We start from the raw sequence: 19,390 nt of genomic DNA, 5'->3' as shown, positions 1-19,390 counted from the left end.
GGCCCCTGAAGGCCAAAGCTTACATTGGGCACATTACTGGGCTGACCTAGCGAGTTCGGGAGAGGAGGCTGGGACTGGGTCCCCAAAGGGGCTTTCAGGATCTATTGCCGACTTTCCAAAAATTGGGATCGCTTCCGTCCCACAGGTGATCCTAGTATAAGACCTCATTGGGTCTTCCATTGCACGTGTGTGCCTGTGTACGTAGTAGGTGCACACGCCAAGGGAAATAAGACCAAGGATCATGGTAACAGTCAGGATACTGTCCGGCACCGTCCAAGAGCGGGTGACAGACCAATCTTTTGGTCTGTAGTTAGTCGGGTCAACTAAAAGTGCCTCATCCAGTACGCTAAGATCAACAGTCATGGGTCCCTCGTACTGGATTTGGTTTTGAATGGCTTGTGGCAACTCAAGGGAACGTTTAGCAAAAGCGTCCGGCATTTCAATCTCTGTGTCTATCCTGTCGTCGGGAAGTTGGTATAGAGCGAGGTCGTCTATGTGAATAATCACCCCCTCTGGTACCTTAACAAAAACAGTCTGGTTGGGGAGGTTCAATTGGGTGATGGAGTCATGGCGTTCGTAAGTCATAGTGGCGGACGCGAACGGTGTATTGACCAACCATCGGTCCCCTACCACCTCCACTTGTGTGGTGGTGGCCCCATCCCTGGCTGTTAGTTTGGCTCTACAGCGTTCTTCGCTGGTGATAGCTTTAATACCACAAAGACGCTCAGTGTTATCCCTGACAAACGGTTTGCTAGGACAGAGGTAGTGGACATCTTTGGTTAGAGTACACATTAACAGGTTAGGGGTGAGGTAGAAATCTGGGTTGTTTTCCTGGTAAGCTACTACTGGGGGCGTGGGAATCTTTACGTGGGTACTATCGCACCAAAATCCTACATTGAGAACTGTTTTCAATCTATAGATATTCTCCAGTTCAACAACCGGCAGCGTCAGTAGAAATCCCACTTCATTACGATCAACATCAATGTGTATTGGGATGGCCGACCCCAGACTATAGGCCAAATGTGACTGTAATGGCCTTATCGTGGTTGAAGTAGCTGAGGTCAATATGTTGTGCACCATTGAGAGGGGCACTAGATATGAGGGGATTCTATTCATGGCCAATTGGTCCATAGAAGAGCTAACTTCACGGAGAAAATCCTCCAGTAACAATCGAACCAGTTGGACATGGGCATAGTCATGATTCATGACCTCTGCTAGCTTTCCTACAGACAGGATAGTTTTGTTCAGGAGAGTAGCGTGTGTGTTGACCACCAGAATAGTGTCCTGGAGAGACTTTCCCACATGTTGCAACTTGAGGGCCTGTGCCTTCATCTGCTGCTGGATAAGTGGCATCTCTTCAGTAATCTCCCTAACATTCCTCTTTACTGTGGCTAGACTGACTGCGTTGATGGCAGTGGTGCCTAGGGCAAATAATGACCCTACGGCGGCCCCTATCGATAGTAGGGCCCCGACGAATCGTTTCTCTCGCCTGGGCTCGGCTAGTTCTGACTGGGTTACTGTGAACTTTTGGAGTTGGGCCAACATATGGGCAGTGTCTAGCTGGGCGTGCTTAATTGCCTGGCTGGTCCAGTCAGCCCCGGCCCAACTCAAATGCGCCGCAGGTGGAATGTGTTGGCGGTACACATTCTCTGCATCTAGGCGGACATACACCCTCTGCGTGTGTACTCTGCAGTTAGTTATGAGGAGTCCTGGATCGTCGCGGAGAACGATTCCCGTAGGAGGTCCGTTCGTGATTACGTCTGCTGGGTTGGTTTTGACCAGGGCGCAGAGTGTCAGGATCAGCCAAAGGAACTCCATCCTACAGAAACGCATAATCAGAGATTGTTGGATTATTTAAGTTATTTGTTTTTGTAAGCAAAAATTGTTTTGACAACTATTTTTCTGGTTTTGTTTTGAAAACAGTACAGCGCAGGACGATATCAATAGTGTCAACAGATGTGTATCTGGTAGCTGGGAAGAAAATAGGAAATTTTAGGTGCAACGTACTGATCCCCTGGAAGGGATCAGCTGAGGGTACTTAAGAATTTTCTTAGTACCTCTGACTTTGCTAGGTTTTATCTATTCGGTGCTGGCTAGCACCCCTTCTATTCCCATGGGGGGAGTGTACAACTTGATTTGGTTCCGGTGGACCCACTTTAATGTGGCGTTTTGTCGACCTTTGTTGATTCTGATCTGGTAAGCTACAGGGGATAGCTTCACCAGAATCTCGTGTGGCCCCGTCCAGTGGGGCAGGAACTTTCTTGCAACGCCCGTGGGTTTGGCGTATATGTAGTACCACACCTTATCCCCGACCTCGAACACCTGGTGTGAGGCCTTTTTGTCGTAATAGGTCTTGTCACCTTCTGCACTTCTTTCCAACTGTCCTTGAGCATACGCAAAGGTAGTCTGGAGATGGTTCCGCAAGTCTGTCACGTATTGATGAGCCGTGTAGGCGGTGGCTGCGGCGACATCTCCCGGTTGGTACAGGAGATGCAGTGGAAGTGTCATTTGCCGCCCCGTCATCATCTCGAAGGGTGTTATTCCTGTAGACCTGTTGCGTGTGGCTCTGATCGCCATCAGTACCAATGGGAGTTTGAGGTCCCAATCTTTGTGGTTGGCTGCCACATATTTCCTCAAGATTCTGACGATGGTCTGGTGACTCCTTTCCACCCTGCCCGAACTCCTAGGGTGGTATGCGATGTGGAGTTTAGTTTTGACTCCCAGAAGCCTCCACAGTTCGGTCATTACGGCTGCCGTAAAGTGGGTTCCTCTGTCGCTGTCCACGGTTTCTCCTGGCAGGCCGAAACGACTGAAAACGTGGTTTAGCAAAAGAACGGCCGTGGTTTCCGCTGTGTCATTGGTCGCCGGCAGGCACTCCACCCACTTTGTGAATGCGCAAGTCACTGTGAGGAGATACTTGTTGCCTCTGGCCGACCTGGCAACTGGGCCGACCCAGTCGATCTGGATCAAGCACCAGGGGAAAGACACACCCTTGCGTTGCAGGGGTGCTCTGTGAAGTGGCTTGGAGGGTTGAAACTGGCAGCAAACTAGACACCCCCTCACGTATTGTGCCACGTCTTGTTCCATGTGAGGCCAGTAGGCCACCTGTCGCAATGTTTCACATGTAGCCTTGACACCCCTATGGCCTCCACATGGCTCGTCGTGGGCATGGGCTATCATTATCCCCCTCTGTGTTTTAGGAACCACCCACCTTCGAGCGGTGTCGGTTTCTGAAACATACACCAGTAGGTCATCTACAAGTGTGAGGTGCTGCTTAGTTGCGTACAGCGAACGCAAATCGTGTGAACCTGCCAAAGCCAGTTCGGACACTGGGTGGTTGACAGGATCCGACAGGAACGCCATCAAAGTGGCGAGGGACTCATCTTGGTGTTGCATTGCTACCAGATCGTCATTCAGGAATGAATGCGTTAGCAACACATTATGTTCGTGCGAAGACGTTTTCCCTGGTGCTACATGGCTACGCGTTACCGCAGACACCATAGCATCCTCAGTGTTTTTTTTGTCTCGAGCATCAAACACCCAAGGGGTTTGATCGATTACTCCTTCCATGATTTTGAACTGGTTGTTCCCGTGATTGGGCCTCTTCCGTCCTCCCTAGACCTAGATGGCGAGGGAGGTACGCTGTTTACTTGTCAGTCAAAAGCAATCGCACTAACTCCCGTATTGCCACTTGGCGACACATCAACGTTCAGGCTGGATGTCGATTCTGACAGCAACCTGTTAATATACTCCATCATCACGGAGGATGATATTGCGTCTCCTCCTGCACGCGAAGTACACTCTTGTGAGGTAACAACCGATGACTCTCCCAAAGGTGACATGCCATCACCACCCGATGAAGACCTGTACAACGTCGCAGAACCATATCCTGGTTTTCATGCGCAGGTAATACAACTACTGTCGGAGGCTGATGCTCTTGTCAATGACAATGAACGCCATCAGTTGAGAGAATTGTTTAACAAACACAGTGAGATCTGGTCAACAGACTCACTGGATTGCGGGGTTACGGATATCCATGTGGTGCGTATTCCTACGCCACCCGGAGCAACTCCTACGTTTGTTAGACAATACAAAATCCCGCTCGCAGCATACGCAGCGGTACAAGAGATTATCGATTCCTTATTAGCTAAACGGATAATCAGGGAATGTAACAGTACGTACAGCGCTCCCGTGTGGCCTGTTCTAAAACCAACGGGTAAATGGCGTCTTACCGTTGACTATAGACAACTCAACAAACTGGTTCCGCTGTCTCGTTGGCCAATGACACAGCTAGACCAAGAGCTGCCAAAGGTGGCAAACGCCAAGTACTTCTCCACCGTCGACGTGGCTAATGGTTTCTGGACCATGACAGTCGACCCTCGTGACCAACACAAGTTGGCTTTCTCTTTCTCGAACAAGCTCTTTACGTTCAATCGCTGCCCATTTGGGTATGCGAACTCCCCTTCAGAGTTCAACATCTTGCTGCACAAGGCAATGCCAGACGCAGCCTCTAGGGGGACGATAATCTACGTGGACGACGTTCTCATGAGAAGTGAGACTTGGTCACATCACCTCAATGAAATGGACCACGTTCTCACCCAACTCGGGACTGCAGGGGCTAAGTTGGCCATCATGAAGGGACAATGGTGCAGGACCAAGGTAAACTACGTTGGGCTTCTGGTGGGTGCCGAGGGCATCCTGCCACAGTCGAACAGAATCCAGGCTGTCCGCAACATCAAAACACCTACGAACCTTCACGAGGTGCGCAGCTTCTTGGGAGTATGTAATTACTCCCGCCAATTCATCGAAAACTACGCCTACTTGTCAAAACCGTTGACTCATCTTCTTCAGAAAGACACCCCATTCATTTGGGAGGTCACTCACAACGAAGCTGTGGCTTCCTTGAAAAACCAGCTTTGCAATGCACCCTGCCTGGTATACCCCAACAAAGACAAGACATTCTTCTTGGAAGTTGGTTTCTCAGAGCACTGCCTTAGCGCAGGGTTGTACCAAAAATACGACCAAGACAAACGTGTGGTTGCTTACGCGAGCAAAACACTCAACCCTGCAGAACACAAATACTCAGACTGCGAAAAAGCACTGCTGTCGACAGTCTGGGCAATCAAACACTTCACCAGTTATGTCGGAGGACAAAAGGTGATCATAGAAACATGTCACCAGCCTGTGACTTTTCTGAAAAGCCAACAAATCCGTGAAGGTGCTGTACACAACAGCAGGATAGCGGCTTGGCTCATGACCCTACAGAGCCATGATGTAGTAATCAACTACGCAAAAGCGAAAAACCTGCCTTTGGGCAGTGCTTTGGCGGTGTGTCAACGCTGTGGTGACAATGAAACCGACTCCGCACCACCCCCGCGCGACATCGCTCCGCCATTGCCTTCGAACCATCACTACTTCGAAGAGAACGTGTGTCTTGAAATGCCGATGGCATTTGTAGATGGCTGTGTTCTGTGTTTGTAGATGGCTGTGTTCTGCTGCATCGCAGAGTCCACCTCGGAGTTGAGGGTGTTTATTTTAGACACGTAGGTGTCGCCCTTGCTCCGCTCGGCCTCATACTTATCTGTCATGGTTTGCAGTGAGAGGTCTCGAGTGTGGAGTGAGAGATCCAGTGATGCAATGTCCTCCTTTTGTTTAAAGGTCATATTTTCCAACTTTCTCACTTGGTCTTTCTCATCCTTCATTAAGTCAGCGACTTCAATGAGTTCTGCTGTTTTGTCCTCCAACTTGGTCATTGTGTTCATTAACTGATCGTCTTTGGTCTGCGGCTTTTGGAATAGAGCATTATTGCATTGAGTGGTTTCATTCACAACCGTTTGCAGGGCCTCAAGTTGCTCGCCCCGGTTTCTAGCTAGCTCGTTAGATTCATCAAGTTTTGCGTGGACTTCATCGTATTTAGTTTTGGCTAAAACGAGTTGTTCCTTTAGAATACGTACTTGGTCAAGAATTTGTTCGCGTTCTTTGTTATAAGTGTTAGACAGATCTTCCAATTTATCTGTCCTCACACACAGTTCCTCGGCTAGCAGTAGCTTATCCTTTTCGGCTTTCGATGCCAGCTCCCTGGTTCTCTCCACCTGTGCCTTGAAGATGCCAGCTTCCTGCTCGTGCCTCTGCTGGGCACTGAGGTACTGGTGCACTGTCCATCTCTGCTGGTGGGCATAGTTGAGGGCTAAACTGGAGAGAACCTTCACAAGGCCTCCGCCTGATGGTCTATTTTGAAGAGCATCTGTCGCAATGTCTGCATTTTTCTCGCTTATGGCTTCGAAATCTAACATTTTCAGCCCCTCGGCATAGTTAGGATTTGCATCGTTGCTGAGGTCAGCGATCAATCTTTCCGTGGGTGAAGGTCCACTGATGAGAGGGGAAATGGGTGGAAACCCATCTGATGGATTGCTCATTGTTACGATTATCAGTTATTTCAATTTACGTAATGTTTTGGTTTTTGAGTTGGAGGCTGCAAACACGATTTAACTCAGTTTGTAAACGTCAATGAATCATCAAGACTGGGTCAGTAATGTGAGTTGGTTATTACTGAACTTGCCAAAACAGGTTTAATTGATTAAATCGATTTTAATGATAAATCTAACCTGTATAGGCTATTTGGGAATTTTAATTTTAATTCACCTGAAAGAGTTGCTATCTCTAAGTTAACGTTGAAAAGTTTAACTATGTCTCATTGGTTAGAACACAGTAGTTTGTGTATTATTCAATTAACCAACCTGGAAAGGTAGTGTATCAATTTAATGTATATATAAAATTGAATGAGACAATGATATCCAATCAGTTGAGACTGGTTAGATATCGTACAGCATAACCTGAATTATTTTAAAATAATTACTGGTGATTCTTCACCTCCAGAGGTCACTGTTAACACAAGCTAAAATCGACCAGGTACAAGTAAAGGTAGAATTTCACAATGCTGTAAAAAGGTCTCCCTAAACACCATGGAGCTGGTAAAACATATTTAATTAATTAATCAATTTGAATGATTAGTCAACCCCGTATAGGCTACAGGAATTAGCTTTAATTAACCTGAAATAGTTGCTATATCTAAGTTAATGTGGAACAGTTTAACCATGTCTCATTGGTTAGAACACATTCGTTTGTGTATTATTCCAATAACCAACCTGGAAAGGTAGCGTATCAATTTAATGTATAAAATTGACTGAGACAATGATATCCAATCAGTTGAGACTGGTTTGATATCCTCCAGCGTAACCTGAATTATTTAACGAAAAATGACTGGCGATTCTTCACCAGAGGTTACTGATAGCGCAAGCTGAGATCTCACAGGATTCCCGCCTGGCGCGGGAGTTCACTATGAACAAAGGGGGAAACAAAAATGGCTGCTCCCCTTTGTTAGCTTAGCATCTAGAGCAATGCTTAGCTTTCCTTGCGTAGGGTTTCCACCTCGCCGCACACGGGAAATTCCCTCCAATGAGGGAACGGATTTACTAGGTGACGTCTCACGTTCAACCCTTAAACTCTTCACGTTACCAAACGCGAGAGGTAGAGAGATAATGACTTCGCTTCGGTCAAACGAATATATCTACTCCAATTTCCGTAATGGCTGGCTCATATGTCCTCGCTCTAGGAATTGCTTATGACCGAGTCAGGTCGCTCCTTGAAGCGATCGACAGAAATAACACTAACTTGGGCCCAACTAGTATTATTCTCAGAATGCTTGCAATCGGCTGGTACATATGCCCTAGCCCATAGCATTCAGTAGACCCCCCCTACACACTGGCTTTCGTCAGAAATGCCACCGGGTGTCTACTCCCGACCAGTATCTGGGTGAAATTGAACGTCACACACACACACACGCTTCTCTCCCACACTAGTCCTGCCTATAGCTATTAATGGTATATATGTATCTGGCTTCACAATTGGTATGGAATTAACCAAACAGTGCGGCCTAGTCCTATCTTAGAATCCTCCCAGGGGGCGCCAATATGTCGTGACGTTGTATTAGTTAATGTGGCGACTGTTGCTCATCGAATGATTACAAGTTTCTAATTACGTGATTAACCTTTACCGAACCTCAACCCCGTATCCGGGATCACCCCCCACCCCCCCCACACTGATTAGCATCGCTAGCATAGCGTCACAATTAAATAGTAGCATCTAAATATCATTAAATCACAAGTCCAAGACACCTAATGAAAGATACAGATCTTGTGAATAAAGCCACCATTTCAGATTTTTAAAATGTTTTACAGGGAAGACACAATATGTAAATCTATTAGCTAAACACGTTAGCAAAATACACAATTTCTTTGGCCACCATTTTTTCTCTCCACCAGTAGCTATCACCAATTCGGCTAAACTAAGATATTGATAGCCAATAACCAAGAAAAAACCTCATCAGATGACAGTCTGATAACATATTTATGGTATAGGATAGGTTTTGTTAGAGAAATGTGCATATTTCAGGTAGAAATCACAGTTTACAATTGCACCGACCATCACAACTAGACTAGAATTACTATAGAGAGCAACGTGTATGACCAATTTACTCATCATAAAACATTTCATAAAAATAGACAAAGCATAGCAATGGAAAGACCCAGATCTTGTGATTTCAGACAATATTTCAGATTTTCTAAGCGTTTTACAGCGAAAACACAATAAATCGATAAGTTAGCATACCACATGTGCAAACGTTACCAGAGCATCGATTCAAGCCAAAGAGAGCTATAACGTAATCATCGCCAAAATATATAAATTTTTTCACTAACCTTCTCAGAATTCTTCCGATGACACTCCTGTAACATCATTTTACAACATACATATACAGTTTGTTCGAAAATGTGCATATTTAGCCATACAAAACCGTGGTTATAGAATGAAAATACTAGCAAATCAAGGCTCAAAATCTCGGACGTCATCTTTCAGAGTGATCTAGTTTAATCGAAAGCTAATCATATACTTGACTAAAAAATACAGGGTTGACAGGAATCGAAAGACAAATTAGTTCTTAATGCAACCGCTGATTTACATTTCTAAAATTATCCTTACTGTGCAATACAGGGTTTGCCAAGTGAAGCGATAACAAACAAAATGGCGGATTATGCGTTTAAAATATTTCGACAGAACAACGATTTATCATATTAAATATTTCTTACTATGAGGTGATTTTCCATCAGATTCTTGGGCAATGTATCCTTTCTTGGGTCTAATCTTCTTTTGGTCGATAGATGTCCTGTGTCCTTCGAAATGTCCACTAACATCGACCGAGACCCCGAAACGTGACCAAAGCTTCAAAGTGCACGACAAAGAAATTCCTCAAAATCGCACTAAACGGATATAAATTGCTATAAAACGGTTCAAATTAACTACATTATGATGTTTTTAACAACTATAACGACTAAAAACATGACCGGAGAAATATCACTGGCTAAACAACCATTTGGAAAGAGGCAAGTCCGATGTCCATCTTGCGTAAGACGCGCGAAGGGAAAGGAAGGTACTTCCACGTTTTCTGGTTTTATAGTGGCTCTGATTGCGCAATCGACTCCATTCAAAGCGTGATGACGTACTGACACCCAGAGGAAGACGTAGGCAGTGTCGGTTTCTCCATAGCATCTACAGGCACCTTAAAACCGACTCCAGATCAGGGGTAAAAATTTCTGAAATCTGACTCCCTGTCAGGAAAAGTGCTGTAGAAGTAGTTCTGTACCACTCAGAGACAAAATTCCAACGGTTTTAGAAACTAGAAAGTGTTTTCTATCCAATAATAACAATAATATGCATATTGTACGATCAAGAATTGAGCACGAGGCAGTTTAATCTGTAGAGGAAATTATGCTAATGTGAAACAGCACCCCCTATAGTGGCAAGAAGTTAACTGAATCAAGCAATTATTAACTCATTAACCTGGGGCACCATGGGAAAACTACGTTTTTATTGAGTTTCTATTTCCCAAATTAACTCAAAGAATATCAGAATATCGATTTTACCACAGCCGCTAATTAACCAGTTGCCTCTAACAGTCTCGTTCTGAACGTCGTATAGCCCGGGATTCTGCACGGACCCGGGTCTCACTAATGAATTCGCACCACACCAGTCTTAGTTGAATGTTTATTTACTAAAAAGCTAAAATGATGATAAAAGATACACATACACAAAAACACATTCTAGGCTATTGATTAGAACTTAGTATAACGGGCCAACACACTAGGGCGCGTGTTACCCAAAATGGGGATTTAAAAGAGAGAGAAAGTACACAAGAGGAATATACATTTGGGTGGAATTGTCAGCTATGCTCATTCTAACCCTAGCCTTGCCCCAAACTGCCGCTGTTATGAGTCAGAATATAATGATGTAATTACTTGTGGAGGTTCTCCGTGGATTTTACCGCGTGGACCGTTCAAGCTGCTCAATGACGCACTTCTCCTGCACACCTCTCTAGGTGTGCTCACGATGTCTGTGTCCTTTGGCTTTACTGGCCTGTTCCTTTGTCCTCGCTCTGGAAGGGGTCTTCGGAGGACAGATAGCTCTGTAGCTCAGAGCTCACAGGGTAAAGATGAAAGAGTGTAGATACCACGATTCGATGGGGAGTGGAGGCTAGGTGGTTCGGCTTGAATACACCCGCTTAGACACGCTACTCATCCGTAGCTTGGGTAGAAAAAGATTTATGTGTCTTCAACTTGTTGCGTTTTGGATTCGTTGACCTTTTAGACCTTTGGCTGCAGCTCGGGTCACTTAGTCTACTATGTTAATTCTGCACTCACAGGTTTTATACCCTCGGGTCAGAAGTGGGCGTAACCGCCTTCAGGGCAATTCTCTGGGCGTACCAAGTTTGAGGGGCAAGGTATAGATTTTACTCAAATCCAATTTTAGACAACTAACTTCACATTTCATCAACATTCTCTTTGATTTGGACATTTTCCACACAACGTACAATGTATAAACATCAAGCATATACGAGGAAAACTCTTAACAATTAAACAATGTTTTCATAATAACGTAATCTATTAACCTTTAATAACAAAACAAAAATGACATACATTTTCATATTCCATATATCGTCATGACCACCATTGTAGTTGACGGAAACCATTGTTCCAAAGTCCCTTTATTGCATGTTTAAAGTTCTGAGGCTGGTTCTCCATAGTGAGAGGGAATGTTTCCTGTGGCCTCAGAATTACCATGGGTGTGAGGGGTCATAAAACCCCCACATCTTCAGACCCTTAGATCTCTCCTCATCTGTTGGGGTTGAGAGATAATCTGTAGGGTTGTGGTCTCCTGTAACCTGACCTGATCAGGACAGTCATGACAAGTGTATGTAAACGTCTAACCCACTGGGAATGTGATGAAAGAAATTAAAGCTCAAATAAATAATTTTTCACATTTTTCACATTTTAAAATAAAGTGGTGATCCTAACTGACCTAAGACAGGAAACTTTTACTTTGATTAAATGTCAGGGATTTTTTTAAACTGAGTTTAAATGTATTTGGCAAAGGTGAATGTTAACTTCCGACTTCAACTGTGAGTCAACGTGCCAAGAGGACTAGACAGTAAGGGAATTACTGTTATTGTATGTCTAATGTATGTTTATGTCTATCTATACCATTACAGTCAACGTAGTTCTGATGCTGGTGCATACACTCTCTATATCTGAAAGAATCAGGACCTGACTGGGTGAGCAGAGCAGCCTCTAACCCCTCCCTCCTTGGCATGGCCAAACCCACCCAGAGGAATCCCCACAGAGGTACGGTGGGTATTTAAGCCAGAGTAGAGAGGTAACCTGACGTATGTGGGTCTGTGTGGCACTGTATTACGCCATACCTTCTACACATCAGGGGAATGAGGCTCTCTCCGGCTCCTGCTCTGGATCCAAGTCTGGCTGGTAGTTTGGTTCTACTACATCTAGCTGTGGTGGCTGGTGGGCTTGCCTTGCTCTCATCTGCCTCTGCCTCTGCCTCTGCCTCTGCCTCTGCCTCTGGGCTGGAGTCTGTCAGATGCAGGCTCCAAGGCACCCCTCCTCCTCCGGTGTTCTCCCAGGACGGGGACTTTGTCATCGGGGGTGTTTTCTCCATTCATTACTATATTAACACGTTGGATCACAGCTACACCAGCATGCCTGAGCCTCTGCAGTGCACAGGGAGGTCAGTGACCGCAAGAGGTAGCAGGGGACAGGACTGTGGCTGTGTGGGTAGACAGATAAATTGTGTTTTAAAGATACAGAGACAGTGTTTTAAAGACAGATAAACAGTGTTTTTAAAGACAGATAAAACATGTGTTTGTGTCTGAGAGAGTAGGTAAAGACTACTGTTACAAAGGATCACATTTTCAATTGCAGGCTATCCTATAATGTCCTCAATTACAGACAACAAAAGTGTAGGCATATAGACTGTATGGAACATAATACTAGCTATTAGGCTGTTTGCCATGGTAACATTCTATAGGCTAGTTTATGATTCGTTCAGAGGTGCTCACTGACCTATCTTCTATTTACAGAATGGATTCCCGTGAGTTACGCTTCTCGCGCGCCATGGTCTTCGCAGTTGAGGAGATAAACAACAGTTCGGACCTTCTACCGAGTGTCACGCTTGGTTATCAAGTGCACGACTCCTGCTCCTCGGTCCCTATGGCCGTGAAAGTGGCCTTCCAGCTGGCTAACGGCCTGGACCCAATGTTTGATACCGGAGAACGGTGCTCTGGGTCGGCTACAGTGACAGCTATCGTTGGTGAGTCTGCCTCCACGCCTACGATCAGCATGTTGCGCATCATCGGCCCTTTCGGCATTCCTCAGGTAAACTCCTGTGGAAGAAATCATTCAGCTTATTTAAACTTACCGTATTCCTACTGTATATTCTCCTCTCTTTCAGGAATGAGTTCTACTTTTAATTTACTGTATTCCTACTGTATATTCTCCTCTCTTTCAGGAATTAGTTAAACTTTTAATTTACCGTATTCCAACTGTATTCTCCTCTCTTTCAGGAATATACATTTCTGTGTGAAATTATGTGGAGAAAGGCTTTTGAACAAAGACTGATGGCTATGATTCTGGAGAACCTCTATAGGCATTTGAACATAGACTGAGGCCTATGAGTCTGGAGAACTTGTATAGGCATTTGAACAAAAACTGATGACTATGAGTCTGGAGAACTTCTATAGGCATTTGAACATAGACTGAGAACTATGAGTCTGGAGAACTTCCATAGGCATTTGAACTTAGACTGAGGACTATCTGTCATAGGCTAGGTTGTTATGGGAGACCAGGGATTGGTGTCACACTTTTGTGTATCCTTTTCAATCTGGCCTAATGAAAAACAATGAGTTGGCTTATTATTATTAATGTCTCCCTAACATCAAACTACATAGCTAAATAAAAAAAGCAGGAAGTAGCCAATAACTGAGACTCGTTTGGCCGTTATTATGTTCTTTCTCATGTTTTCGACTGTCTGTTTTTACCTAGGTGAGCCACTTTTCCACCTGTGCGTGTCTGAGTGACAAGAAACAGTATCCAACCTTCTTCAGAACCATCCCCAGTGACCAGTTCCAGGCTGCCGCTCTGGCCCACCTCATCAGGCACTTCGGCTGGACCTGGATTGGGGCGGTCCGTTCCGACTCTGACTACGGTAATAACGGGATGGCGGCTTTCCTACAGGCAGCACAAGAGGAAGGCATCTGTGTGGAATATTCTGAAGCCTTCTCCCGTACCAACCCACTCAGCAGAGTGCAACGGGTGGCCGACGTGATCCGCAGGTGATCCATGATTACTTGTGAACTTTTCATTCATGCAAATACAAATGTTATTCATTTCTCTCTTTTCCCAAAGCTGATCTGTGAGACCAACATGATTTGCATATCTTAAGCATGTCAAAAGTGTTGATTAATACCAATGTTCATGTTCACTTCACTGAGACATTCCAATGAATGACAAAAATGACCAGCATATTAAGCAAATGATATAATCATGTTCCCCAGCTCCACAGCCCGGGTGGTGGTTGCATTCGTATCCTCTGGGGACATGAGAATCCTGCTGGAGGAGATGGACCGCCTGCCCCCTCCGCCCCGCCAGTGGATCGGGAGTGAGACCTGGGTCACTGACCCAGATATGCTGCGCTTCGGCCTGTGTGCGGGGGCCATCGGATTTGGCATCCAACGCTCTGTCATCCCCGGCTTCAGGGACTTCCTCCTGGACCTCTCCCCACAGAAGGTGTCCAACTCTCCCCTGCTCACAGAGTTCTGGGAGGGAGCCTTTGGCTGTAGGCTGGGGATAGGTATCTATTTATCAATCGATCTATCAACTATATATCTATCCATCCATCATCCATCCATCCATCTGTCTATCCATCCATGCATCTGTCTGTCGATCTATCTATTTACATGTCTGTCTGTCTGTCTGTCTGTCTGTCTGTCTGTCTGTCTGTCTGTCTGTCTGTCTGTCTGTCTGTCTGTCTGTCTGTCTGTCTGTCTGTCTGTCTGTCTGTCTGTCTGTCTGTCTGTAGGGACCTCTACAGGTGTTGGGGTTGAAGAGAAGGTGTGTGACGGCAGTGAGGATATACAGCAGCTACAGACCCCCTACACAGATACATCCCAGCTGCGTGTCACTAACATGGTGTATAAAGCTGTTTACGCCATAGCACACGCCATCCACAGCATCGTTTGTGAAGAGAGAGAAAACTCCACTGTGAACTGTGACAAAAACCTCAATGTGAAGCCAACACAGGTGAATGACAAGTCTGTAGTATAATTTCCTGATAAATATGTTTATTTAGACTACATGTATGAAGGCCTACGATTTCTCATTATACTTTACAACTTGTTCTGATGTAACACATCTGATAAATATGAGTTGAATTAATGTTCTATTTCACTCTCTCCCTCTCTCCATCTCTTTTCCCTTCTCTCCATTCCTCTATTTCAATCTTTCTTCCCCTTTCTCCATCTCTCCTCTCTCTCTTAACTTCTCTGCGCTACGGATCCCTTTTACGGGATCACTTTCCTAAACAACCGCTAGAATTGCAGGGCGCCAAATGCATAAATATTACTAAAAATATTCATAATCATGCAATCACAAGTGAAATATACCAAAACACAGTTTAGCTTGTTGTTAATCCACCTATCGTGTCAGATTTTGAAAATATATTTTACAGCAAAAGAAATCCAAGCTTTTGTGAGTGTAGCTTTCAATGCTACAACAGCTAGCCCCAAATTAGCATGGTCACGAAAGTCAGAAAAGCAGTAAAATTAATCGCTTACCTTAGATAATCTTCGGATGTTTCCACTCACGAGACTCCCAGTTACACAATAAATGTTATTTTGGTTCAATAAATATTAGTTTTATCACAAAAAAACGCCGTTTGGGTTGCGCGTTATGTTGAGGAAACTACAGCCTCGTTCCGGTCCTGAAAGAAAGATGAAAATTTCCATACGTATCAGATTAAAAAATATTACAAAAAATATTTATAATCATGCAATCACAAGTGAAATATACCAAAACACAGCTTAGCTTGTTGTTAATCCACCTATCGTGACAGATTTTGAAAACGCAATCGTCCCACCTGGCCAATAGCCAGGGAAAATACAGAGCGCCATATTCAAATAAAATGATATAAAAATCAAACTTTCATTAAATCACACATGTAAGATACCAAATTAAAGCTACACTCGTTGTGAATCCAGCCAACATGTCAGATTTCAAAAAGGCTTTTCGGCAAAAGCATAAGATGCTATTATCTGATGATAGCACAACAGTAGACAAAGAGAGTAGCATATTTCAACACTGCAGGCACGACACAAAATGCAGAAATAAAAATATAATTCATGCCTTACCTTTGACGAAATTCTTTTGTTGGCTTTCCAATATGTCCCATAAACATCACAAATGGTCCTTTTGTTCGGTTAATTCCGCCGATATATTTCCAAAATGTCAATTTATTTGGCGCGTTTCATCCAGAAAAACACAGCTTTCAACTTGACGTGACTACAAAATATATCAAAAGTTACATGTAAACTTTACCAAAACATTTCAAACTACTTTTGTAATAATCGATCAATTTGAAGACGGGATGATCTGTGTTCAATACAAAAAGAAAACAAACTGACGCAACTTTTTTGGTAATGTGCCTCTCTCAAACAATTTACTTCAAGTGACCCACATTTACGATAGCCGTACTTCTTCATTACACATAGGAATAACCTCAACCAATTTCCAAAAACTGGTGACATCAAGTGGAAGCGGTAGGAACTGCAAACAAGTCCCTTAGAAATCTGGTGTCCCAATGAATGCTCATTGATAAGACAGTGACCTCAAAACAATAAACATTCTGAATGGTTTGTCCTCGGGGTTTTGCCTGCTACATAAGTTCTGTTATGCTCACAGACATGATTCAAACAGTTTCAGAAACTTCAGAGTGTTTTCTATCCAAATCTACTAATAATATGCATATCTTATATTCTGGGGATGAGTAGAAGGAAGTTGAAATTGGGCACGCTATTTATCCAAAAGTGAAAATGCTGCCCCCTACCCCGAAGAAGTTAATTAACAAACATAATCGATAATATTTCAAACGGACCATAACCTATTCTTTAAGAGAGAAACGGAAAATGGGGAGCCCCTCTGTCGCGCGCAGGAAATATTCAGAGGACACTTGACTACTTTTGAAAAATGTCGCTCATTTTTCAAATTAAAAGCCTGAAACTATGTCTAAAGCCTGGTCACAGCCTGAGGAAGCCATTGGAAAATTAATCTGGTTGATACCCCTTTAAATGGAGGTTAGACGGGCCAGGAAATACAGATTTCTTTAAAAAAATATCACTTCCGGGTTACATTTTCTCAGGTTTTCCCTTGCAGAATAAGTATTGTTATACTCACAGACAATATTTTGACAGTTTTGGAAACTTTGGAGTGTTTTCTATCCCAATCCGTAAATTATATGCTTATTCTACAATCTGGGCCAGAGAAACTTTCCGTTTACATTGGGCACGTTATTTAAAAAATATATATAATTCTGACCCCTAGCGCTATTAACCTCTCTCCATCTCTCTCTCCATCTCTCTTCCCCTCACTCATATATCTCTTCCCTTATCTCCATCTATCATCTCTCTCTTAACCTCTCTCCATATATCTTTCCATCTCTCTTCCCCTCACTCATATCTATATTCCCTTATCTCCATTTCTCTTCACCTCTCTCCTTCTCTCTCGTCCCCTCTCTCTCTCTCCCTTGCCCTTCCAACCCCCAGGTCCTGGAGAGATTGAGGAGGGTGAACTTCTCTCGTAACGGGTACCAGGTGTCTTTCGATGCCAACGGGGACCCAGTGGCCACCTATGAGCTGGTCAACTGGCAGATACGGGAGAATGGGAAGATGGAGTTTGTGACAGTGGGGCGCTATGATGCATCTCTGCCTCTTGACCAGAGGCTTGACATCAAGAGGGAAATCACCTGGGTAAAGAACAGTACACAAGTACCTGTGTCAGTGTGCAGTGAGAGCTGTCCCCCAGGCACTCGTAAGGCTGTACAGAAAGGAAAGCCTGTATGCTGTTATGACTGTATCCAATGTGCAGAGGGAGAAATAAGTAATAACACAGGTAGGACAATAAGATGAGTTGGCAAAAATGTGTAGTAATTTCTATCACGGTTTACTAAGTAGTGGTTTATTCATATTACCAGCACTACAAAGGTAGTGTCTGTCAATCATGTTCCTGTTCTTATTATCTCATGTAAGCTGCACATTAATTCAACATTCTTTATTGTAAACTGACAAAGTGCAGCATTGTGGGACATGTATTTTGTAAATAAATAAAACCTGAATCTATTATTATTAACATTTGATGTCTGTTGCATTGTTCTGGTCAGATTCTTCAGACTGTCTGATCTGTCCCGAGGAGTACTGGCCCAACGCTGAGAGAAACCGCTGTATCCTTAAGCCTGTGGAGTTCCTGTCCTTCCACGAGGTCCTCGGAATCATCCTGACCGCCTGCTCTGTGGGCGGGGCTTGTCTGGCCATCGCCACGGCAGCTGTCTTCTACCGCCACCGAACTTCGGCCATCGTCAGGGCCAACAACTCTGAGTTGAGCTTCCTGCTGCTCTTCTCCTTGGCTCTGTGTTTTCTGTGTTCTCTTACTTTCATTGGCCGGCCCTCTGAGTGGTCCTGTATGCTGCGTCACACAGCGTTTGGGATCACCTCCGTCCTCTGCATCTCTTGTGTTCTGGGGAAAACAATAGTGGTGTTGATGGCCTTCAGGGCTACACTTCCAGCCAGTAATGTCATGAAATGGTTTGGTCCTCCACAGCAGAGGTTGACTGTAGTGTCCTTCACGTTTGTCCAGGCTTTGATATGCACTCTGTGGTTGGTCCTGTCCCCTCCCTTCCCCATTAAAAACCTCACTACCTACAAGGAAAAGATCATTCTAGAGTGTGATGTGGGTTCAGCTATTGGTTTCTGGGCTGTGTTGGGCTATATAGGACTTCTGTCTCTCTTGTGCTTTGTGCTGGCTTTTCTGGCTCGGAAGCTGCCTGATAACTTCAATGAGGCCAAATTCATCACCTTCAGCATGCTCATATTCTGTGCAGTCTGGATCACCTTTATCCCAGCTTATGTCAGCTCTCCTGGGAAGTTCACTGTAGCTGTGGAGATCTTTGCCATCATCACCTCTAGCTTTGGGTTGTTCTTTCTGTTATTTGTTCCTAAATGCTTCATTATTCTGTTCAGGCCGGAGAAGAACACCAAGAAACACCTTATGGCGAAGACATCCAATGATATACGTTATTAAGAAATGATTGAGGGGAAAAAACATTGTAACGTTCAGTTATATGGTTTATCATACAGTTAGGTAGGACTACTCTGACAGAGATTACCAACAATTTAGCAGCTAATCATTGGTAACATTGTAACTAGTAACATGTAACAGGTTCACTTTAGATATTCCAATGTTATGAGAGATTGTTCTAATCTAGAGTGTTAAAATCTAATTTGACCTGCTAAATGATGTGATTAGCAGTAGCCTACAGAGTGGAACCACTTCCATGTTGTTGGAGAAAAGCTTAATTCTTTTATAAATTGATATAACATTGAAGTGCATGTGTTCAATTGCTATTGTAATTCATCATAGTACGTATTATAATAATATAATAAACATTTTCAGATATATTGGTGTCATGTCAATGATTGCTTGGCCTGTCAATCCACATTTGTTCGATACCTTGTTTTTTAATATTTATTGCATGTTATTAATTACAGATCACAAACAAACCAACCTTTTCACATTAACACTTCAACCCAGTGTCCAGTGATGGTCAGTCTTCTCATGCTTACATCACCTACTAGAGCAGTTAATTAAGACACACACTGTTCAAGAAGCCAAATAGTTTCTAGTGCAATGTATAGTACTTCAATTTCTATTTATTTAACAAGACA

At 44.0% G+C, this 19,390-nt stretch overlaps 1 protein-coding gene across 1 annotated transcript; it reads left to right on the top strand.

The window, feature by feature from the left end:
- Window positions 1-11,827: 11,827 nt before the first annotated feature.
- LOC120028784 (extracellular calcium-sensing receptor-like) lies at window positions 11,828-18,746 on the top strand. The gene is made up of 7 exons (XM_038974027.1): window positions 11,828-12,129; window positions 12,482-12,776; window positions 13,443-13,732; window positions 13,955-14,235; window positions 14,491-14,699; window positions 17,216-17,561; window positions 17,830-18,746. Exons 1-7 carry the CDS (start codon window positions 11,828-11,830, stop codon window positions 18,744-18,746), a joined length of 2,640 nt encoding a protein of 879 aa, XP_038829955.1.
- The last annotated feature ends 644 nt before the right edge of the window (window positions 18,747-19,390 follow it).

The sequence above is a fragment of the Salvelinus namaycush genome, chromosome 34, assembly GCF_016432855.1.
Source record: "Salvelinus namaycush isolate Seneca chromosome 34, SaNama_1.0, whole genome shotgun sequence".
Taxonomy (NCBI): domain Eukaryota; kingdom Metazoa; phylum Chordata; class Actinopteri; order Salmoniformes; family Salmonidae; genus Salvelinus; species Salvelinus namaycush.
The sequence above is the reverse complement of the archived record's forward strand: the minus strand, read 5'-3'. Positions and strand labels throughout refer to the sequence as shown.

Bases quoted from the DNA above. Each gene is read 5' to 3' on its own strand.
- LOC120028784 (XM_038974027.1), top strand. From the start codon at position 11,828: ATGAGGCTCTCTCCGGCTCCTGCTCTGGATCCAAGTCTGGCTGGTAGT. The intron at 12,130-12,481 runs GTCAGTGACCGC...TTCTATTTACAG, and splicing joins CCTCTGCAGTGCACAGGGAG to AATGGATTCCCGTGAGTTAC. The intron at 14,236-14,490 runs GTAGGCTGGGGA...GGACCTCTACAG, and splicing joins CTGGGAGGGAGCCTTTGGCT to GTGTTGGGGTTGAAGAGAAG.